The following is a 24,676-nucleotide window of genomic DNA, read 5'->3' as shown; positions in this document are numbered from 1 at the left end:
TCAATCACTGTTTACAGGCCAAAACAGCTCTGAACAAATCTGTGTCTGGATTCTGATGTGAAAAACAACAGGGGATGCACTTTTTGACTGGAGGAAGTGTTATTATGGATTATGAGTTAAAAACATCATAATGATGGATGTGTCTTCTCCAGATGTTAACTGATGGACTGGAGTGATGTGGATTACTGTAATGTTTTATCAGCTGTTTGGACTCTCACTCTGACGGCACCCATTCACTCCAGAGCATCCATTGATGAGCAAGTTATGTGATGCTATATTGGCTAAACTCATCAACATATTGGATGGTCTAAGGATGAGGACATTTACAGCAATTTTAAATTTCCAGGTGAACTATTCCTTAAAGACCTAAGTACCTTCAACTCTTCGACTTGGTGCTTCTTCTTCTCTGGTACTCCCTCCCCAGGCATGGCTTTGTTCTTGCTCCCCTTTCCTCTCTTCTTCTTGGTCCCTTTCATATCAGAGGCATTAGGAACATATTTGGTAATCGGGGCAAAGAATCAAGGGTATGCAAACAGGATTATTTATGTAATATGAGTTCACTTGGAATTTGAGGATTATATGTAAATATCTGTCAGAAAGCTTTATTTGGGCAGTACAAAATAAAAAATAAATGAAATATATGCATATCTTATGCATTTAATTATATATAACATGTTAATATTAAAGTATTAACTTATACAAAGTCCCTTGAAAGGCAAATAATTGCAGCTATATTTTGTCATGCACGCATAGCTCCTATCTGATTTAACATTTGCATATTTTAAGTGAAAAGTTATACTAATGTTTGTCAAACATATTGTAGACTCACCCTCTCCAGAGTCAAAATCTTCCTTTTCTTCAGCTTCTGCTTCCTTCGTTTTAATGATCTACAGTGTTCATAAATAGTACAATACATTCTCAGTTCAATCATACATTTTCAAGGCACCTTCTGTAAAAAAGCATGTAAAATAATTTCACTCTTTTATAGCTCTTACCTCTTTAAGTGTTTCAATGGAGGCAAAGTATTTGGACCACCAGTCCAGCATGCTTTCATCCAGCTCCTCCTCTTCCACCTCTTCGTCCTTCTTCCGCTTCTTTTTCCCTTTCCCACCTTTCTCATCATCTGGCTGTAACAATGTTAAGGACTCAGAATTCATTTTCAAACATAAAACTTAAAAAAATATATGAATACCAATGCAATGAACATAATAAGAAAGACAAACATCTGATCAGACATCTGTCTTCATACCATATCAACTTTAACCACAGCATCAGACGCCTGAAACAGATTCAGTAAAATGATCAAATTCAAAAGACCTGACAAAATTCTGTCATTTGTGTCCAAATGTTTGACTACATTTAATAGATTTATTTAAATTTTTTGCAGTGTTTCTTACTGAGTCAAGTTTGACCACTGTCTCAGTCTTCTTCACAACTGGTTCTGGCTCTGTGTGGATCACAACCTCGTCTGTAGAGGAATAAACAATGTTAGCTGCGCATCTTACAGGTGAGAATAAGGAATATCAAAGGAATATATGCATTACTGGTCAAAAGTTTTGGAAAGAAATCTCATCTGCTCACCAAAGCTTCATTTATTTGATCAAAAATACAGTGAAGACAGTAATAGTGTGAAATATTATTATAATTTAAAACAATTGTTTTCTATGTGAATATATATTAAACTGTAATTTATTTTCTGTGATGTGCAGCTGTATTTTCAGCATCATTCCTCCAGTCTTCAGTGTCACATGATCTTCAGAAATCAGAATAATATGATGATTTGCTGTTCAGTTGTTATTAATTATTAGTGCTCAGTTATTAATAATGATTTTCACTATTATAAATGTAAATTAATTTGGCATTCCAGCGGATGATGTAGGACGTCTGAGAAGTGACGAACACGAAAGCGTAGAGAAAAGAGCATAACAAAATACCGGTCATGAATTAAAAATACAAAACGAGATTTTTAAAGAAAAATGGTGGAGGATTTCAAAGTAAGCCAAGAGGAGACCAACGGCAATCTCAACACCCATTTATTGAAAAGTTTGGAAGAGCCAGAACATTTTTAAATCTAACAAAGATTGTATTAGTCTGAAAGGAGAAAGTCATATACATCTAGGATGTCTTGAAGGTGAGTAAATTATAGGCAAATTTTATTTTAGGATGAACTATCCCTTTAAATTGTAATAATATTTCATAATATTGCTGTTTTTACTGTATTTTTTATCAAATAAATGCAGCCTTGGTGAGCAAAAGAGACTTCTTAAAAACTTAATCATTCCCAACTTTCAATGAGTATTATATATTCAGTAGTTGAATATGGACATTTTAAGTGTATTATAGTTTGGATCTGTCCTACAACATTCTTGATTGTAGTAAATTGCACAAGTTATTAAATGTAAAGGTAAATTTTCCATTACAATTCTTACAAAAAAAATAAATAAATAAATAAAATAAAATTATATATATATATATATATATATATATATATATATATATATATATATATATATATATATATATATAAATAATGACTATAATTGAATTGCTCTTGGATGAAGGCTACATCATTGCCATGGATAGTATGAAACGATTTAATCTTATCAACTAAAGATAAATATTTGTCAACTTTGTTTCTCTGGATACTCACCCATGGCAGACCAGTTACTGACACTCTTGTCCGATGGCCTGTAAATGAATTTGCGTAGAGATGCGACTGCATTAGAGCCAACTAGTGTGTAACGACCAAAAGCCCGGCAGTCCACCACACGGATGTTCAGAGGAGGGTGGAGGAGCTCGTTCTCAGGCAGGTCCTTGTGAAAAATCATGAACATTTTCCAGTGTCTGTTGTACAATCAACATCATTTAAAAAATGTCTCATACTTTCTGAGATATAAATGTGCGAAAATCTCACCACTTCAAACCACTTGACCAGAGTGCTGAAGTTGGGGTTTTTCTTGTAGTTCTGAATCAGCGCTGACTGAATGGCTTTCCCTGCACACTCGATGTCCACGCGGGGACGGTCAACTTGAGCCAGATTCACTCGCTTCAGGTCCCTCAGGCCCCAGAAGAGAACCTGCATGAATCTTTTGTTAATTTAATGTGATGCAAAGTTTTCTAGGATTGTAAGTCAGCAATCGATTCTGGGTCGACTCGGTAGCTATTCTACTAAGAACAACTCACCTCAATTCGGTATTTACTCAAGACAGGTCTGATGCCAATAGGAACAGGCAGGATTGGACCACGATCAAAATCTGAAGGTCCATCTATTGGGGGCAGGTCGGCCTTTCCAGCTGGTCCAATCTGAAAGATTTCCACAATACAGAAGCTTATATAAATACATAAACACAGACTTAAACAGTTTCTTGTTCCTGTCAGATGCACCTGCAGCAGTTCAAAGGCCGCCAGCATTTCTCCTGCAGTGCAGTTCCCCCGGTAGATCTGGTAATACTCCAGCTGAGGAGGGAAGCGTGGCGGCCCATAATACTCGTCTGACATCTTGGTTAAAGGTTTTGCAAATGTCCTGCCCATGAAATCGGCTTTCCCCTTGGGAAGTAGAATAAGATTAACCAAATGTATGGAGGTGAAAGCATTAAAAGCAGAAGGAAATCATTATTTTGCAGGATATCAGCACTCACGACAGTGTCCTGATCATAGATCTCGATGACGATTATAGGAGGATCATCTCTCAGTTCACCAGCCTCACCATAGAGCTCCACATTATCAAACACCAGCAGCTGATCCCATGTAGGACACAACGTCTCATTCAGGACCTGAGAGGAAATAATCAGCTTAATACGGCTTCCTTATAACTTCTTTAATGAGTAGGATTGATGTGGCGATGTACTACATCACATCTCAACAGTACAATGCTCCACTGCTCAAGCAGTAAAGCAGCACCAAACAACGTTTTCTCAGTAAATATTATAGCTCAAGCCCAACAAGTGCTATTGGCTGATTGTGGCCTGATGATGCTGACAAAAAAATAAATAAAACGATTTTGTGTTTTACACCATTAGAATTGAATTAAGACTGTATACCACGTGGATTACTAAATTTTGAAATAATTTTGAGTTGATGTAAAAAGGAAATATAAATTTAATTATTATGTCAATTTAAGTATGTAGAATGAATTTATATAATCTCATTCAACTCTTCTACATGTCATTTTATCACATAACATTCAATTATTTTTGCGGTAGGAAACAGGATGTGGAATTTTAATTTAAATAAAACCTTAAATTAAATGCAAATGCATATAAATTCATATAATTGAACTGTATTTTTGCCAATATTAATTGTATCATATAATATTAAATCATATTAAATTAATACAAAAAATACTGTTAATAATTTAATTTTCAGATTCAATCATCTTTCAATCTCTCATCGTACACACAACATCAAGGGTTTTAATAATTATATATACATTTGTTCATAATCATCATATTTGAAATGGCATTCAATATTCAATGAATTAAGTCAAAGATAAAGTGAAGAATATTCTTCATATAGTATTTATTTTGATTTGTTCATGTGCTTAAATTCACTCACAGAGATCAAATGTCAATAGTAAGTTAGCATGAAGCTTTTATCTCACCTCTGTGACCTGGCTGTGAGTAGAAAAAAAGACCCTGGCAAAAGGGTCTGACAGGCCGGTGCTGTCGGCCGCAAACAGACTGCGAGCCTGATACACGTGAACCCTCAGCTGGAAGATCTGCTTCACTGTTAGCATACAATAAAAGAGTTAACATCACTGACTATTACACAGACAGTCTGAGGTCACTCATATAAGTTCTTTGGTATCTTACTGGTGTACATCAGGCTGATGGGGGGTGAGGACTGAATGCCAGGCCCTTTTACTGCTTTGTTCTCCTCAAACCCATTTGGTAGGCCGTTTAAGTAGTCCTTACGCTGCTTGTTCAAGCCGAGCCACAGATACAGCTCAGTTTTAGCCTGAACGGTCCACCCTGCAGGACCAAAGCTTTTCTTACCAGGAAGCTAAAAAGAGACAAAATATAGTAAAAGAAAGTAAATTAGTACTTGTTGTTAAAGTATATCCTGTAGATGTTCAGAAATGCAAAATAAAGGTATCATATATTTTTGTTATTACTTTTTTTAGATCATAAATTATTTTTTATTAACCTCTTCAACCCTTTAAATTTAAAGAGTTTGTTTAATGCTGCTGTGCCTTCACATGTGAAATGAGTCTGGTGGTTGTGTCTCTACAGCAGCCACTCTTCCATTCACCTCATGAGTAGTATAGTGAATTCAGGAAACCCTCTTTAACTGGAAGATCCTTTTACAGCAGTTTCACTGACTGTTAGCATATAATTGCTGTAATTCCCCTTTGGGCACTTCAGCATAAAAGAGCATCCATGTGTTTCTGGATGCAGTCGTTTCCTAGCCCCTCTAACGATCACGATCGTTGATCCATCCATCATTTTGAGGCCATGATGACCATGGCAATGCAGAGATCTCGGGTCTCTCTTATTGTGGTGGGGGAAACCCCCATTGCTGCTACCCAGCACAGGCCGGTTAGCACAGTTAGCACTCATGCGGTTATAGTGGGAGCATTTCCGCCAGGCCAGTCCTCACAGACTTACCACTCCTCTTCGATGTAGCTTGCCATTGAGCTCCCAAAATAAATTTCTTCCCAGTGGACCACCCATTGACCATATGACGAAATCCAACAGTGTGGGTGAAGGTCTTTTATTTGCTCTTCTAAAAAGTTCACTTAATTTATTAGGATATAGTTACAATTTTATTGTAGCTCTGTGTTTAATCTGACTCTGACATTTTTAAATTTGACTACTCATTACTGATGAACAGCTGATCATTAGGTTAGACGTGGCTTAATTTAGATATTTGATAATTCTGGACAACCCATACTTTCAATTGTTTGTTCATTAGGGACCCAGTGCCACACAGCGTCTCATGCTGGCTGGAGGTCATGGATCTCACAAATCACAAACTTGCAAGTTCTGAGGGTGCAATTAAACTAATAGTAGGCTACAACATGTTTGCTTATACAAAAAGTGTAGTTTTCTTAGTCATGTTACTGCAAATTGCTAAGTCAGTGATAGACAGAAACGAAAGGTCCCACATGAGGTACCACATGCTACATTCATTGGTCCTTCAGTTTGACCTATCCAAGACACAGTTGTGAGGTAGCACTATGGCACTATGGCATACTTCCACTGCATGGTTCGGCTCGGCTTGGTTAACATTTCCACCATAGTTTAATACTGTTTAGAGTGGGCAGGATTATAGACATGTTGTTAAAGTTGTACTGCAAGACAGCCATTATTTTGTTATTTAAAAAAAGGTGCACTACAAAACTGTTGGGTTCATTCGAATAAAGTTCATTGATGCAGGAAGTGACAATTTACTCCAACCAATCAGTGATTAGCAGGGTTTCCACATCACATTTCGGTAATGTACAGCTTGCTTGGAACCTCAGCCAGGGTACCAGGTACTGTACACAGTGGACCTGACCCCCCCCCCCCCCCCCCTCAAAAAAAAACAAGAAAAAAAACATGCCATGCCGTACCGTGCCGCACCATGTAGCTAAATAGTCATAATGATTTCAGGAGAATAAATCGAATATTACATTTTATTTGACAGAATTTTTCATGCTTATTGCATAATTAAACAATGAGAATCCAATTCAGAAATTATAAATACATAACATAAATTTCTCAAATATAAATCTGAAATGATCGATGCACACATGGCACCAGAGAGATACACAGCATGTGAGTGTCCAGGATGCAGGGCTCCAGAGACTTACACACACTGTGGGGGGGTTTTCTGTTACAGACTCCCAATGACTTACTTGCCACTTTCCCTTAAATACCCAGACCAGAACAAATAAATCTTACAATCTAAGTTGCAAAACAGAAAATATTTTGGTTGGTTAGGATTGCATGACCCAAGAGTCACACATGGTCAGAGATTGGAAAACAATCTCACCAGAGACCCTGTGAAAAGAGGAAAAAATAATAGATTCACTAGATAAATCATATATTCTATCAAGACAATTTTAGTTAATTTTTATTATCTTGAGCCTGGTGGGGGAGAAGATGGAGAGGGGAGAGGGATAAGCAAGAGGAGAAATTTGGGCAAGGTGGTACCCTTTGCTCTGTCTTTGAGATCTTCTCTCAAGATTCTTGAGATTTCATGTTTTATTACAGGGTGTCTTATTTTATGTTCTATCTTAGAAGGAAAACCATCCTTACACGATGGTCCTAACATTTCATTTGGGACTCCAGGGGAGGACCAGATGTCAATCACAGCATCAGAGGAGATGACATAGTCCTCGGGGGATGACAACTTTGCTGAGCTTCCCATTTCTGGGGTGGTTGCAAAGTCAGAGCCCGATTATGAGTTGACGGCCATACTGACCCTGGCAGCCATGAACATCAGGCTTTCCACCCAACTTGGAGCATTCATGGCTGGAAGACTATTTTCTGGTTGCGGGATTTGACACTTAACCATGCTCCATCCCAGTGCCATTCTTCCTGGAGGTGCATGGAGTGACATATTCTTGGAAATCATCTTTTACTGCCAGAAGCCACTTTGCTGCCTCCTCTCCCACAACCCTCGATGGAGGGCCACCAAGAGTTAAGTGGAGATCTCCCAAGTTGTGCGTGTGATTGTGATGCATTTATGGACAGGCAGCCTTTACACTGCACATGATGGCCATCCTGCAAGTCCATCAGGGCAAAGCACTAAAAAAAGTGCACAAGGGTAGTTCTGAGCTAGGGTTGATGCAGGAACTATGCACGGTGACCAACTAAGGTTAAGGTTACCACCTTAGTTAGTTAACTAAGGTTACCACACAGGTCTTTAGGTCAGGTGATGATCACCTTACTGATACAGGGGTGACATCTTTGGCTCAACCTTGCTAAGATGCGGGACACTGACAAGGTTTGCTTTCTCAATGCCCACATCTCAATGACTGGCCTTATCAGTGACACAGAGGTGACACACAGGAATGCGACACAGCCTGTCACCCAGGCAGCCCTCCAGGAGGACAGCAAAGCAGTCCAGACACACTCTACACTCTACTCATCCTCTCCTTTCGAAACACGCCAAGAGGTCACACCTCAAGGAATGCACTACTTCCTTGTGTGTCTCTATCAAGCCCTTTACAGGATCCATGGAGTGATATAAGCACTACTCTTCATTCACCCTCTCTGCTGGGATGCATTGCCTCCCTACTTACAGCCCTCACTTCATTTTACTCAAAAAAGATGGTGGCTAACAACTGATCTTGGATCTGTGAGTTTTAATTTTGGCCCCACACAAACTCTCGTTCAAGATGTGGATGCAGAAGCCCAAAGACTGGTTTGCAGCTATTGATGTGGAGAATGCATACATCCACTTCCTAATCTTGCCTCAACACAGACAGTTTCTTCGGTTTGCTTTTTTGAGGGTCAGGCATATCAGTACAAAGTCCTTCCTTTTGGGCTGTACCAGTCTCCCTGTGTTTTCACCAAAGTTGTATAGGGTGCCCTCGCAAAAAAAGTGGGCATCTATATCAACAACTCTTGATGATTCTTGCTCACTCTCGAGATCTGTTTTACAAGCATGGTGACCTGGTGCTCTGGAATTCTGCCAGCTGAGGTTTTGGGTCAAATGGGAGAAGAGCAAGCTCTCCCCCAGTCCTCGGGGGATGACAACTTTGCTGAACTTCCCATTTCTGGGGTGGTTGCAAAGTCAGAGCCCGATTATGAGTTGACGGCCATACTGTCCCTGGCAGCCATGAACATCAGGCTTATGTAAAAGTTTCCGCCCAACTTGGAGCATTCATGGCTGGAAGACTGGTTTCTGGTTGCGGTATTTGACACTTAACCATGCTCCATCCCAGTGCCATTCTTCCTGGAGGTGCATGGAGTCACATATTCTTGGAAATCACCTTCAATTGCCAGAAGCCACTTTGCTGCCTCCTCTCCCACAGACTGGTTTGCACCTATTGATGTGGAGAATGCATACATCCACTTCCTAATCTTGCCTCAATACAAACAGTTTCTTCGGTTTGCTTTTTTGAGGGTCAGGCATATCAATACAAAGTCCTTCCTTTTGGGCTGTACCAGTCTCCCTGTGTCTTCACCAAAGTTGTATAGGGTGCCCTTGCAAGAAAAGTGGGCATCTATATCAACAACTCTTGATGATTCTTGCTCACTCTCGAGATCTGATTTACAAGCATGGTGACCTGGTGCTCTGGAATTCTGCCAGTTGAGGTTTTGGGTCAAATGGGAGAAGAGCAAGCTCTCCCCCAGTCAGAGCATCTCTTTTCTCAGTATGTAGATGCACTTCTCACAAAACACTTCTCACAAAGGAGCATGCCTAGTCAGTACTGAACTGCCTGAATTTGTTCAGGGGCAAAACAGCGGTTCTGCTGAAACAATTTCAGAGGCTTTTGAGTCATATGGCATCCACAGCCATGGTAACGCAGTTCGGATTTATGTGTATGAGACCAGTTCAGCACTGGTTACACAGCCGAGTCCCAAGATGGGCATGGCACCATGGCACACTCTGTGTAAACATCATGCAGAATTGTGGCCAGATTTCAACCCTTGGTCAAACCATACCTTTCTACGGGCAAGAGTACCCTTAGAAGAAGTGTCCAGGCATGTTGTTGTCATGACAGGTGCCTCCGGAACAGGCTGGGGTCCTTTGTGCAATGTGCATGCAGTGCTTGGCTTCTGGATAGGACCACGACAGCAGAGGCAGTCCTGTGCTGGTTACGACCGTTGCTTCCACTAGTGAGCCTCCTTGCACAGACCCTGTGCAAAATCAGTGAGGACGAGGAGCAACCCTTGATGGTTATGATCTACTGGTCCACACTGACTTTTTGGACCTGATGCCTTTCGAGACAGCCTTTCCCTGGCAAATTATCCTAGGACTTACTTTCTCAGGGGCAGGGCACTATTTGGCACCTGCATCTATAGCTTTGGAACCTGTATGTGTGGCTCCTGGACGGGATGTGGGGATTTAAGTGGTCCGTCAAAAGCAGCCTCTACCGCTCAGTCCAAACCCCCTCTAGGCAGGCTTATGCCCTGAAGCAGTGTGTATTTATTTCCTAGTGAATTTGTTGTGTGTATTTATCCATGGCATGGTTTCCCTATTGGTTAACCTGTGTCTTACTCTTAACAGAATTGCTTACTATCCTGTCTTAGCACAGGCAGTAGCAGAACCTACTGCAGTGACTCTTCCCAGGTAGTACTGCCCTGCTGGTCAGTCCATATGTGTACTCTCCATGTTAACCACTTTCAGATATAATGTGGTCTCTGTAGCATCCCTATTAGCAAAGACTTAAGCACACTTACCCAGTGTATTTCAACTGTTTGTGGCTGTACCCTCATCAGAAAGATAAAGAGCTGAAGCACTCTTTTTATGTTGTTTAAAAGTAAAAAACTCAGGCAAAAGAACAGCAAATATGATGCTTTTCGTACTGTTCTTTTGATCTTGTTCTTGCTATGAAAGACTATCTGGCTCACGACGAGGCGCTGTGTAGGTTACAAACATGGGATGGCAGTTGTCACTTCAATTTAGTAGTTGTGGCACTTTCCATAAACATCCCATACGTCAGTTGATGTAACATATCTGTTACATGCATATCCAAGATGCTCTGCTCCATCCTTTAATAACACTTTCATTACATTGTGACTGATTCATAAAGCAATCTGTGCTGAAATGTGTTGTTCAAATCAGACTGAAATTGTCATGGCTCTTTTTGCAAATAAACTTGATTCAGCCACACTAACAAATTCATCACAAGCTGTTTGGCAGCTTAGTTAAAACATTTTGAGTTGTCTTTGTGTTACATCATGAAAAATTAAATTTTATGGCCATTTACAATATAAGTATTCTGACATAAAATGTTTTTAAGACATTTTTAGAATTTGCATTCATCCAAACCTTGAAAAAGATAGTCTGGACTTTCCCACAGTCCTTTCCGGTTTCTTCCTCTACAGAAGAGAAGAGGATGTCTTTGGAGGGAACGCGGGCATATGCAATGCGTTTGTTGTTGCTTATCATCCATATGTAAATATCTGGAACACTATGCTGAGGCTATGATGAAAAAACAAAATAATTTACATGAATATTCTTTTTACAGTGAAATTAATTAATCTATACGGCCACATAATCAAGCATATTTGTATTTCACCAGGTCTTGTGCACTACCTCATCAGTGAAGAATCTCAATTTTTGGAGGAAGTTTTGAGCCAGTTTTATTTTGTCTTTCACGGTGCTTTTCTTTACTTGGGATCGCATACTCTTTGCTTGCTGGCCCATGTTTTCCTGAAAAAATAACAACAAACTTTTTCAATAGACACAAAAATAAGCCACGAGAATCAGATTTGATCATTAGTTACTCTTAATAGGTGTTAGTAACAGCTGCTTTTACCAATTCCTGCATGCATAATTTCAGTCTCTCCCGGTCCAGTTTAGTTTTCCCAGTCTGATTCTGATCATTATTTGCCAAAGTTACAAACGTACTGAAAGAGATAATAAATGCACTGTTATTATATATTTGCTCTGTCATAGACAATTGAATAAAGTTTAATGAAAATATTGTGCCATTTGTGCCTCAAAATGAACTTTTTTTCAGTTCATTTAAAAATCTTATTTTGAAATTTATATTCATGCATGCTTTACTAACAACCACATACATTAACCAGTGCAGTTGTTCTTAGAAAATACTTACTGCACCTAATCACAGGACACAAATGGAGCACTGTTTCCATAGAACCACTCATAACTGGCTCAGAATAACATGTATATAAACCTGCAGCCATTGCTGAGTTCCTCCAGGACTCCTCTGAGTCTGCGCTCAGGATAGGCTTTTTCTGTTTTAATAATCTCCTGCACATCATTTAACCCTTCTTCCTATGAAATGATAGAGAACACAGACTGCAATGTCAACATATAAATGTATTTTCACAGATTAAATGTAATCAGGGTTTTATACTAAATTAAAACTATATAGTGTAAATGTGATTTAAGGCAAGACATTGCAGGCGAAACCATTGTTCCCTCTCAAGGGAACGAGACACTGCGTCCTCTGAAGGGACACTATGGGGAACATCTCGTCGTGACCCATGTCTGAAGCCAACGTGTTGGCCGGCGACAGCCTCTGACGTCGCTACCGGCGCGACCATAAATACGCGCCCGTAGGACCCGTCACTTATCTTCTTCGTCTTCATTGACTATTTTGTTTGAAGCGTGCATCTGAGAAACGACCAGAACGGTAGGAGCGATCTTTTATTGTTATCATGGCATCCACTAGCAAGGTGTTTACATAGTGTTGGCATCCATGTCAGCGTTATTTGACACATGATGACACACACAGTCTTTGCGTCTCTTGTTTGGGCGAAGAGCACGCGCGCGATGTCCTTGAGGGGGCAATCTGCGCGCACTGCAAGCGTTTTTCTGTGAAAAAGCTCCGCTCTCGTTTGTCATCTGGATCTCGCGGCTCAGGACCCGCCGTTGCTGAGGCACGGAGGAGAATGAGCTCGTGGGGATCACAGGTGGATCTCGCTGAGAAGTGTAGAGAGGGACTTTTCCTCTCACACTCTCCGGCGGCAAACGAGAGCGAACTTCGGGAGGAAGATGCGTTGTCATTAACCCATTCTGACACTGAAGTTAGTGCTCTGCTGGGTTCTACCCAGAAGGAGCAGGAGATATTTGAGAGTGGCGAAGAAGCTGAGCCGCTCATTTCTCCTGCTCTGCGTATGGGGAGCTGTTAGAGGTTATGGATCGTGCCGCGGCAAAAAAAATAAAAAAAATAAAAAACTTTCCATGGAAGCGTGCCAGAAAGGTAACGTCGCGAGGTAGCCTCGATGAGCGTTATTTATCTGACCATAGCCCGCCAGCCCAGGTGAGCCTCCCTTTCTTGCCTGACTTACATGCAGAAGTCGAAGGCCGTTTTTCTCTCGCATCCATCGGTTTCAGCATACGAGTTATGCTGATATCGATGGCATGCACGAGGACGGCTATCTCGAAAGGATGCCCCCTGTAGAAGAGATGCTGGCTAGCTATCTCTCAGTGGGGGAACATCCTCTCTAAAATCTCCCTCTTTGCCATCCCCCTTTGTATGTTTTATTTCTCCCCTGCCTAATTCCCCTGTAGCCACCAGTGCTCCACCTGATCGGGGTTAGGTGGAAAGTTTCTCACATAACAGTCTCCTATCCTGGACCTGTTATGTTTTTGGTTGAATAAAAAAAATAAAAAACTTTCCATGGAAGCGTGCCAGAAAGGTAACGTCGCGAGGTAGCCTCGATGAGCGTTATTTATCTGACCATAGCCCGCCAGCCCAGGTGAGCCTCCCTTTCTTGCCTGACTTACATGCAGAAGTCGAAGGCCGTTTTTCTCTCGCATCCATCGGTTTCAGCATACGAGTTATGCTGATATCGATGGCATGCACGAGGACGGCTATCTCGAAAGGATGCCCCCTGTAGAAGAGATGCTGGCTAGCTATCTCTCAGTGGGGGAACATCCTCTCTAAAATCTCCCTCTTTGCCATCCCCCTTTGTTGTTTGCCGAACAACAAAGGGGTCCTGGCCCATCTCGATCTGAGGATCGAAGACGGGCGCAGAAGGCTAGTGTCGCGGCTCGCGCCCCCCCCCCCCCTGAGGGCAGAGTCAATAGGAATCGCGGGTCACGAAGAGGTATGCAGGGTCTGAGGGATGTGATTCAGACGGGGCAGCGTTCTCGTCCGGATCGGAGCGATACCTAGGCGTTCGTCACTTCCTTATTGGATGTTTTTAACTTATGTTTTATTTCTCCCCTGCCTAATTCCTCCGTAGCCACCAAGGCTCCACCTGATCGGGGTTAGGTGGAAAGTTTCTCACATAACAGTCTCCTATCCTGGACCTGTTATGTTTTTGGTTGGTCCTATTTTCATAGTGACCACCTTACTGACCACAAGGGGACGCCCCGTAAAGCGGGACACCAGTACAGGAGGGTGGGTGAGTATGTTACCCTTTCTGCTTATGGGTGTTATGTTGCTGGTGGTTATATGTCTACTACAAACTCTGTGAGTTTCCTTTACAGTGCTCAGTTCCAGCCTTGTGCTCTGGCCACGATCACAGGCTTTCGGCAGGCGGCCGTGCCACGTGGGTTTGCCCCCCCAGGGCGCGACACCCACCGCGGAGCGAGTTCCGCGTGCGGGAAGCAAGTGCTCTGCGGTTGCTCGTCCCACACCCCTCCAGAGGAGCCTGGCTGATCGTCAGAACTGGCACAGCACTGCAGGGAATTTCATGGATACCCGGCCAGGTCACCCTGAGGTGGTAGTCACGGAGTCCTTCTGTATGTACTGCCTCAGGTGATGCTCCCCTCGCTTGAGGGTTGGAGCTCGCCTCTCCCGTGTGATCCAGCGCCTCTGCGATGCTTAGGAACCTTTCTGTACACATGCTAAGCAGGTATACTGTTCCCCATAGAGTCCCTTCAGAGGACGCAGTTCGAAGTTCCCTTGACAGGGAACGTCTCAGGTTACGAATATAACCATGGTTCCCTGAGAGGGAACGAGACACTGCGTCCTCTAACTCCCTGCCATGCTTTGGACGCAAGCTTCACGAAGAAGATAAGTGACGGGTCCTACGGGCGCGTACTTATAGTCGCGCCGGTAGCGACGTCCGAGGCTGTCGCCGGCCAACACGTTGGCGTTTTTCAAAGTATGCTTCAGACACGGGTCACGACGAGGTGTTCCCCATAGTGTCCCTTCAGAGGACGCAGTGTCTCGTTCTCGAACCATGGTTACATTCGTAACCTGAGACGTTTTTTTTTTTTTTCTTGCACTGGTCAATTTTGAGATTTTGGACTAATCTGCTTCCAGACCAGCTTTCAGACCAGTGGAGAGAAAGAATCCAAAACAGATACTTAAGTGTTTTTATTTTTGCACTTGATCTATTTGTGTCTGTAGATTTTAATTACAATAATATATATATATATATATATATATATATATATATATATATATATATATATATATATATATATATATATATATATATATATATATTAATATTTCTATAATGTCAACAAAATGAAATGAGAATTTGATCCTGGCTTTATCCAGTGTTCAGAATTCTGTTCTGGAAATAAATTAATGCATAGTTCAAAAGAAAATGTCTTATTTGCATTTTTGAACAAAATTTCAGAGAAGGTGTAATACAAAACAATTGTCTCATTGTAATGTTTCATCAACTGGGTAAGTATGGCGCCATCTGTTAGTTAAAATGTTTACCATATTCATCTGAATTGCCTTGTTTTGCCTAAATTGTATTTATTTATTTTATTGAGAGAAAAATTAAATAAAAATGAAATAAATAGGGGTACAAAATTCTTGAAACTAAAATTAGTAACAAAAATAAGAATGTGTACAGAATGGTAAAAAGATAAATATTTCAGAAATGACCTGATACAATCTATATTCATGGATTCATTACCAATTTATCTGCAATTCTGTCCATGATGTTTGCATTATAAAGCCGTCTTCTTTGGTCCTGCCACCAGCTCTTGATATAGATGCAGGGCTTCCTCTCAAAGTACGGGAGGTGGAAATAGTTTCTGCAGAAAAATAAACCAGATATTTCACACGGTTGTGCACCAAAATGCAAAATGAAATAAATAAATAAATGAATGAGTTTTAGGACAGAACATGTTGAGTAACTCCACCTGTCAGTGATGACTGGCTTCATTGGAGGAGTGCTGGAAACTGATGTCATATCTCCAGCATCATCCACCTCCTCGTCACTAGAGCCGTGAATGAGCTCAGACTCCTCGTCATCACCATCACCTCCCTTCCCCTTCTTTGTTTTTGGCTTGGTTGGAGTATCGAGTTCACTGCCATAGTTTCCTTGATTTGAGAGGATAGTTTAATAATATGGTGAGTGTCTGACACACTTCCCAGAATAATTCATTAAAGTGTACCAGTTACCAATTTTTTCTTTTCTTTTTCTAGTTCATTGGATTATATTATATAGAAAGATTATTGGATTATATATATATAAAAAATAAAAAAAAATCAATCTTTGAGTTGTATTTGTTTTAGACTGTTTTGCCTTGTAAACTGTGACAGATTTGTGCAGATGTCTCTCCTGATTCATACTAGACCACTTTTTCACTGGAGGAAGCATTATTATGGACAGACCGAAAGCAACAGTTTGAAGTTAAAAGCAGATTTGATTCTTACAAACATGCAGCTTTTGTCTTCACAAGATGTTAATTAGTGGATTGGATTACTTGTGGATTATTGTGATGTTTTTATCAGCTGTTTGGACTCTTATTCTGACGGCACCCATTCACTGCAGAGACAATGATATCATGCTACATTTCTATAAATCTGTTCCCATGAGCAAACAAACTCATCTATATCTCGAATGGTCTGAGAATGAGTACATTTTCAGCTAACGTTTTATTTTTGGGTCAGCTATTTCTTTAAAGCCAGTTAATGATCCTTGCAAGTAAAAATGGGATGAGTTTGAGTTTGAATTTATACTGAATCAACCTGAAAATAACGTTTAATTGAAAAGAAGGCATTTCAAACACTGATTATTATCATCTACTGCAACATTTCAGGAGTTAGTCCATATGCTTTGTGCATGATTTATCTAATATTGCACTGGTGTAATTCATATTAAAATATGAAAATGTATTATTAAAAAGTACATTCAATTTATCTGAACGTTTAAAAGAATGCAGTAGAATTCTGAATGGTGAGCACAACTGGGGACCTCGATTTAAAGGCTGACAGCTAGTCTACCACAGATTGTACCTATTGTAACCTCAAAGTTGATGGGTTTGTCTCCAATCTTCCTGTCAATCATAGTTGCCTCAAGGAAACATCCAAAGAGAAAGAACTCCTCAGTTTTTCCAGTGGCATTCTAGATATAAGCAACAACAACAAAAAATATTTTGTGAATACACTTTGTTGTAAATATAAAAGCTATCAGAGTATGCTTTGCAAGAAAATATTATTTCTTTCTATCTATGTTAATTAAATTAAAATTACATTTAATTTAAATTTCATGTTTAATCCGATGCACTACTTGCTATTTGTTTGTAATTAATTGTGAAATTTACTAGCAATTTACTGTTTCTTTTGAGTGAAATTTGTTTCACCACCATTTTTTTTTTCAGTGTGAGGGGGTTTTCCTAAGTATAGACAAAACATGATGTCATTGTGCTCATAAACAATTGAAAACAGCTCTTCTCAGACTGATTAATTTTTAACAGTTAGTCACATGCAGAATGAAGCCTAACTTTGGCTCTGACTGTGTAGGTGATTGTCTTGCACACAAAGAACTACTATGAGTATTACTTCTAAATGAATAATGTACGGAGATAAATAAAGACAATTAATTATTCACTGTAACCGAAATGAACCCCCCAGCGCGTCCAGGGATGGCTTACATCGGAGATGTTGGGTATCCCCTCCACCTGCACCTCAGTGGAGCTCATTACTTCAGGAGAGGAGGTGTCCAGTATCTCCACAGACAGACTGATCAGCAGCCGGGCCCTGAACGAAACCCCTTCCCCTAGTCCTTCATTCAGGTCCTGGTACTCGTCCATGAGCGTGTAGCTGCGTGTGGAGCCGTACATGTTGACCCACGCCGGCCCAAGAGTTGGAAGAAAGCCTATCAACAGGAACAGGATCGTTTTTAAAAATCTTTTACCTTTTGATGGAATTTGAAAATGGTTTTATACTGATCTCGAACAGCAATGTAGTGAGGGCTTTTGTGACTGAGTATCTCGAGCAACATCTGATAAACAAAGAAAATAAACTTCCAGTCAAAAGTTTGTAATTTTTTTTTTACATTTTTACAAGAGTTTTTAATTATTAAATAATTAATTATAGAAAATTATTAAATAATTATAGAATTATTAAATATTATTACAATTTAAAATAACTATTTTCTATGTGAATAAACTGTAAACTATAATTTATTTCTAATGATGCACAGCTGTATTTTCAGCATCATTCCTCCAGTCTTCAGTGTCACATGATCTTCAGAAATCAGAATAATATGATGATTTACTGCTGGAGAAACATTTCTGATAATCAGTGCTGAAAAAAGTGGTGCTTATTTTTGTGGAAAGGGGGATTCACTGGGGTAAGTAAGATTTAATAATAATGATAATAATAATAAAGCAATCAATCAGCCAATCAATCAATAAAGATTAGCAATCAGCACGGATGCATTCAATTCTTAAAAAAAGTGACAATAAAATTGTAATATTTTCTCATAATTGTAAAAATGTTTTCCCTGTATAAAATCAGTTGTGAGCAGGATCAAAATTAAATTGTATTGGGTACTTTTATTTAATAATTCCAGACTTTTGCATGTTAGTGTATTACGGTAATTTACAGGCTTTGCAGAGGTGTTCAGGAAGCCCTGTTACCTTTTTCTCCATCATTCGCGATCTTCCGCAGGTCAATGAAGTGCGTTCCGATGGCCACATCGTTCACTTTATCCGAATCCCGGATCTGGACCTTCATTCTCCGGCACAGTGGTGGAAACTGCTCTGTGAAAACGATCTGCTCATTCCAGATCGGCTCATAGCTGCTCTTCTGAATGGAAGTTTTTCCCTGCATTGTGGAGAGATAAAACAATATTGATGCCTCCCCCTTGTGAAAAAGAAGCTTTTAAAATATTGTAAAAGGACTACTTATTAAGGAAATCATATATATTAAAGGAATATATTTAAGTGTGAACTAAATGTAATGTTTTCAGACAATACAATGCATACTATTTACAATGAAATGAAAACAAAAAAAATAGTTTCAAGCTAAATCTGAATTGTATTATGAATTTTGGTTTGTGTTTATGGCTTTTATTTTGTCTTTTTCATAGTGATGGTTCCTGTCGTACATTTCCCTTCATCTTATTTGTAATTTAATGGTAAGAGACAACAAACATTTTCAGCATATGATTTAGAGTGAATGTCTATTTTATTTTGCATGTAGTTTAAGTGGATTACTTTCTCTCTCTCTCTCTCTCTCTCTCTTTTTAAATACATTGTCTAGCCAGTAGTAAATAATGGTTCATAGCTGTGAAGTAAACTATTGCAAAAGACTGGATCAGGTCTTCAAAATGTCCCACTTAATGACTTAAATTTCTTTTTAACAGGAAATGCATCAACACAAGAAAGGAAACTGTTCACCAGCGATTTCATGGTTTTTAACACAACTGGTCATTCCTGTCTTCATTTTTCTAGTGCATTATAAAATATTATTTAGTGATCTCTGAATATTGTGTAAAATGTGTTTTGTTAAATGATTCAATTTATTTTCCTTCATTAAACTGTAATATATTTTCATATCTTCCTAAACGACCATTGCTAAGATTTCTGCCCACCTTCTGTCCAGCAAACAGCACCTGGACGTACGGATCAACCAAGTCCTTATTTTCTCCAATGAAAGCTTTTTTGACATTTGCCATTATGCTGGTGTTCATTTTGGGCAACCCCTCGGCTCGGTAGATTTTCAAATAGAATCTTGCCCACTGACGCTCAGCCGGGACGTCTTCAGGCAACATAAGATTACTGGAACAAAACAGAAACCAGTAAAGAAGAGAGATGTGTTTCTGCATAGAATCACATGCAAATAATCCATTCATTGTTGGATAGAATTATCTGAGTGACCTCAGCATTTACAATGTTGTAGAATTTCACATTTGAATGAAATACTACTACAAGTAAATATTTATTGCATAGGGCTTTCAAAATATACACTTGAGTTTAGAGTTTCTGCTCAGTGTAAGGAATAATAACCGTGATGCTTAACACATGTGACATTAATGATGTTGGAAGCGTTTTTGTTTTTTACCCCTCAATGTCATCCTCCTCTGTTTCGTTTGCTTTGTGTTGAGTTTTGATTGTGTCGCCCTTTGCAACAACTGCGATGTCACACTTGACATAGCCTTTGCATCCTGCAGTGATGTCATCGGGGTCACATAAAGTGGCCCATTTGTGGAAGAACTGATGTTCTGTAAATGCAAAGAAAAACACACAACTCTAGTCTTTGAGTTCTCTAGTCTAGTCTAGAAACGGAGAGCTTTATCCATCTTATTTTTAACATAAACGTTGTTTCTATTGCTTTTACCAGTGAAAAAACAGTCCGTTATGCTGTTTTATATTGCAAACAGGTATTGGTCATATTTGAATTTATTATCATAGTCATAAAGTTCAGCACATTCATAGAAAATAGCTTATTTCGTGTTTTAAAATAAGGTGTATAGAAAGCCTAATAATCCCAGTTACCAGGTTGTGTGTAAACTGTGCCCACGTCAAGCTTGAAGCTCCCGACCAGCGTGCCACTTCGCAGAAGATTCTTGGAGTGGATAACCTGTATGGACACATTATTTTAAAACATGTTTAATGACCAACGAAAAGGACCATCTTTTAGGAATAAAGTCCATTTAAAATTGATATTTGATGCTACTTACTGACACTTTCAGGATCTTGTCAAACATGACATCAGGAGGAACGTGGAAGTCAAAAACGAAGTACTAAAAAAAGCAAAGTTTATGAAAACATTGAATTAGAAATATTCAAGGAAAAGTTCACCCAAAAATATGAACATGTGCTGAAAACGTGATCACCGTCAGACCATCCAGGATCAGGATGAGTTTGTTTCTTCATCAGGTTTGTAGAAATGCAGCATTGCATCAGTGTCTCATCAGTGGTTGCTCTGCAGTGAATGGGTGCCGTCAGAATGAGAGTCCAAACAGCTGATAAACACATCACAATAATCCACAGCACTCCAGTCCATCAGTGAACATCTGGAGAAGACAGAAGCTGTGTGTTTGTTAGAAACACGTTCATCAAGACATTTTTTTCAAACTGTTGCTTCCGGCTAAAATCCATAATCCATAATAACACTTCTTCCAATGAAAAAGTAAATTTTCTGTTGTCTCTCGCATCAAAATCCACTCACATATTAGTGTAGAGCTGTTTCGGTTAGTAAACAGTGTTTGATCTCGATTTCTCTCATGACTTTTTAACTGGAAGCGTTATTATGGATTATGAACTCGTATTTAGTCGAAAGCAATGATTTGAAGGTAAAAACGTCTTGATGGATTAGTTTCATCTTGTGTCTTCTCCAGATGTTCACTGATGGACTGGAGTGCTGTGGATTATTGTGATGTTTTTATCAGCTGTTGGGACTCTCATTCTGACGGCACCCATTCACTGCAGAGCATCCATTGATGAGACACTGATGCAATGCTACATTTCTATAAAGCTGAAGAAGAAACAAACTCTGCAGTACATTTTTAGTAAATTTTCATATTTGGGAGAACTGTTCCATTATTAGGAACAATTGATTTGATGCAATTTAGTTTTTTGAGTTCAGTTATTTGTTGTGATCATTATTTTGCAAAAGCACAATATTAAAATCCTAAATTAAAGGGGGGGTGAATTGCTATTTCATGCAGTTTTTTACACTGTTAAAGAGTTGGATTCCCATGCTAAACATGGACAAGGTTTCAAAAATTAAGTTGTACGTTTGAAGGAGTATTTTTGTTCCAAAAAAACCTCTTCCAGTTTGTCACAAGTTTCGGAAAGTTTTTTTCGAGTATGGCTCTGTGTGACGTTAGATGAAGCAGAATTTCCTTATATGGGTCCTGAGGCACTTCTGCCGGAAGAGCGCGCTCCCGTATAGCAGAGCACTGAGAGCACAACAGACTTCACTGATCAGAGCGATTCACTGATCAGAGCATCAACGGAGTTGTGCAAGTGTTTGTGTTTGTTCCCCTGCATTTCGAAGATGCTTGTTTTACAAACAAGGCCCAGTTTGACGACGGATTTGCACATCGTTTATTTCTTAAGGATAATGCAGTCCCAACGAAAAAGGGTCACGATCGTGTGTTGGAAAGCATGCGGTGAGTAAAACTGCTTCAAATATCTCTGCCTCCTTGTTAGTGCGTCCCCTCCCATGCCGGAGACCCGGGTTCGAGCCCCGCTCGGAGCGAGTCGTTGCTGAAAGTCGATCTTTCTCCTATGAATATAATAAAACTAAAGACTTTTTGGAGTTATGAAGGATGCAGTACTACTCTATAGGTACTCAAGATTAACAGGATATTGAGTGAAAACGAGCATTTCACCCCCCCTTTAAAAAGGAACATACTGTACCTCATTGTAGTAAGGGCAGTTGGTGGACTCCTTCATTGAGGTGTATTTTTTTTCATCACCAATTTCTACACACACCACTGGATCCATGTTCAGCCCCACCAGCTGTCTGGCCTCTACAACAGTCACGCTGACCTGGAAAGAGGAGCATTACACACAAACATCTGGCACTGCATTTGGATGGCTTTCAAAAAACAAAGGCTCAAAATTTGCACAAAATGTCTGTATGATAAAAAAAAAAAAAACTATCGGATTAATATATCTGTATGTCTCAAATGCTATAAGACCTAGTACCACTTTTCATTACCAATTTTTGCAATGCTTTAAACAGTGTTTTTTTATACTTAAATAATGTATGAAGTTCACAGCAGTGCCGTAAGCAGAAGATCCACAGGTGTAGTACTTCACTTTAACTATCAGTCTGTTCCACTAACCACAAACACAACGTCTTCTTTTTCATCACTACATCTACTGTTTTAACAAATTTTGTTGTCTTCATCAATGACACTTTGCCATTCTACATACTTGGAAATCAACTGGTCTTCCAGCACTAGGCTCGATCTTGATGTCAGGCTTTGATCTAAAATAATTACAACATTTTTGGAAGAAAAAAAAACATACAGTGTTAGAATATGGCAATATATTTCCTTGGCATTTAAGTAACATTTAACGCAACATGAATATGATATTTGATTTGGACTCATGTGATTGGACCCATTTTTGGTCACCTCTTGTTGGAGACATTGGTTGTGACGGCAGTGACTGATGCGAGTGAGATGGTGTCAGGATCTGGCATCCTCACATCCTCCGTCTCCAGAATAGCCGCTTCATCTTAACAAGTCAAATATGATGAGATGTCAATATGAACATTATAGACATTCATTATGCATACATATATATTTTATTTGCAATAAATAAAAGCTACGTTCAGATAAAATGTTTTATATAATTTATTATTATATAAATATTGTGTAACATTACATCATTATTTAAATATATTAATTATTCACTATAAATAAAACTGAAATAATTATGTTGAACAATTTACAATGATTTACAAATTTCCACACAATTAATACAATCTTTCACCTTGACCTTTGCCGTCATCCTTGGAGGCTCGATGCTTGCTGCGCTTCATTGTTATGGATTTGATTTATCCTCTTGGTATGTGAATGTTTTCCAAATTAAAATGAAAAATACATGTTAAAAATGTCTCCACTTAAATGTAATGGTAAAGTTTTTGTAACTTTGTGTTGCTTTATTCGATTTCAGTCAGCCATGAATCCAAAAGCAATTAACCTTTGTTAAATATCTAAAGTTTATTACCCTAAACCAAAAAATAATAAGCAGATACATGAAGAAATTAATTTGCACTGAATTCATTTGCATAAGAAGCATAATTATCCAAACAGATGGGTACATCAACAACTGACAGATTTCCTTTAAATGAGAACACTGAAAAAAGAAAGAAAGAAAGAAAGAAAGAAAGAAAGAAAGAAAGAAAGAAAGAAAGAAAGAAAGCATATTCAAGTCTATGAATGCTTGGAGCAAACTGATGCAATCAAAACAGAGCTAATGGATTCTGGGCAGGCAAACCAGCAGTTCCTATTAGTATTTAATAGTTTGTGGTAGTTTGTCTTTCTTAAACAGCAATTATTTTTTAAGGTTTTATGATCAAAATATTTCCATTCCAATCGATTTTTGGATAAAATAAACGTATTTTACTGAAACATCTTCGATTCCAAAAAAAAAAGAAGAATGAAAAAAAAAAGTGAATTTTGAATATACTGATACATTTCTTATTATATTTAATGTTTTCTTTAATCCACCAAACATCATAACAGTAAAGCCAAATCTGCAAGCCGTCATCATTAAGTTACATAGGATTGCAGTGTTTGTTTTTCCTTGATAAACAAAGCAAATGAAAGAATAGTAGACAAAGTCTGATGAAATAGTGAAAACGTACCGTACAGTGCAGCTGCTTCTCTGTTTCCTGAATCACATCGAGGACTTTGCTGGAAGGACACACTGATTCCAATATGTCTTTAACATGAATCGTTTACAAACTCATTATTGATATTTGGATGACAGAAACAGAGAGGCTACAAATGTAGCTCAAAAAGAGTCTGGTTAGTCTAAGCCTGAAGATGGGCAGGAGAGATGTGATATGGCCATGAATAGTGTATGAGTGCTGAACCCGAGACAGTGGTAACTAGAACTAGTTCCTGATGAGAGACCGACCGTGAGGGATCCTGACAGGCTGCTACTCTAGATGTCCTCAGACTAACAAACAGGTTAAAACCAGCATGTAAACTGCAGGAGCAACATGAGAGTTTGAAGAGAGTGTGAGATTAATGCCTTACTAATCTCTAACTCTCACCAGTGATGGGCTACATCTAAACTAACTAAACTACATTCAGCTAAGACCAACGTTTCCATGAGATTTGAAGGCAATGGCAGTGCAGTGTGCTGAATTTTTAAATGCTACTCTCTTCAAGCTATTACTTTATATAAATCTGATTCACATAAT

At 39.1% G+C, this 24,676-nt stretch overlaps 1 protein-coding gene across 1 annotated transcript in view; it reads right to left on the bottom strand.

Annotated features, from left to right (window-relative positions):
• Nucleotides 1-24,237, bottom strand: part of LOC113060422 (otoferlin-like) — a 38,839-nt gene extending 14,602 nt beyond the window's left edge. Inside the window, exons 1-30 of the mRNA XM_026229326.1 lie at nt 24,113-24,237; nt 23,236-23,306; nt 22,875-22,977; nt 22,672-22,726; nt 22,150-22,281; nt 20,463-20,525; nt 20,278-20,362; nt 19,844-20,003; nt 19,374-19,560; nt 18,418-18,604; nt 17,428-17,651; nt 16,790-16,898; nt 15,691-15,871; nt 15,462-15,582; nt 11,801-11,901; nt 11,420-11,510; nt 11,197-11,313; nt 10,930-11,082; nt 4,812-5,001; nt 4,601-4,725; nt 3,639-3,773; nt 3,385-3,546; nt 3,184-3,303; nt 2,915-3,076; nt 2,651-2,813; nt 1,398-1,468; nt 1,250-1,279; nt 996-1,127; nt 830-887; nt 375-469 (exon numbers count right to left, since the gene is read on the bottom strand). Coding sequence (XP_026085111.1) covers nt 375-469; nt 830-887; nt 996-1,127; nt 1,250-1,279; nt 1,398-1,468; nt 2,651-2,813; nt 2,915-3,076; nt 3,184-3,303; nt 3,385-3,546; nt 3,639-3,773; nt 4,601-4,725; nt 4,812-5,001; nt 10,930-11,082; nt 11,197-11,313; nt 11,420-11,510; nt 11,801-11,901; nt 15,462-15,582; nt 15,691-15,871; nt 16,790-16,898; nt 17,428-17,651; nt 18,418-18,604; nt 19,374-19,560; nt 19,844-20,003; nt 20,278-20,362; nt 20,463-20,525; nt 22,150-22,281; nt 22,672-22,726; nt 22,875-22,977; nt 23,236-23,284 — 3,561 coding nt within the window. The 5' untranslated portion in view covers nt 23,285-23,306; nt 24,113-24,237. The remainder of the gene's footprint in view (nt 1-374; nt 470-829; nt 888-995; nt 1,128-1,249; nt 1,280-1,397; nt 1,469-2,650; nt 2,814-2,914; nt 3,077-3,183; nt 3,304-3,384; nt 3,547-3,638; nt 3,774-4,600; nt 4,726-4,811; nt 5,002-10,929; nt 11,083-11,196; nt 11,314-11,419; nt 11,511-11,800; nt 11,902-15,461; nt 15,583-15,690; nt 15,872-16,789; nt 16,899-17,427; nt 17,652-18,417; nt 18,605-19,373; nt 19,561-19,843; nt 20,004-20,277; nt 20,363-20,462; nt 20,526-22,149; nt 22,282-22,671; nt 22,727-22,874; nt 22,978-23,235; nt 23,307-24,112) is intronic.
• Nucleotides 24,238-24,676: the final 439 nt, after the last annotated feature.

The sequence above is a fragment of the Carassius auratus genome, chromosome 42 (genome assembly GCF_003368295.1).
Source record: "Carassius auratus strain Wakin chromosome 42, ASM336829v1, whole genome shotgun sequence".
NCBI lineage: Eukaryota > Metazoa > Chordata > Actinopteri > Cypriniformes > Cyprinidae > Carassius > Carassius auratus.
This window is presented reverse-complemented; position numbering and strand designations above follow the sequence as displayed.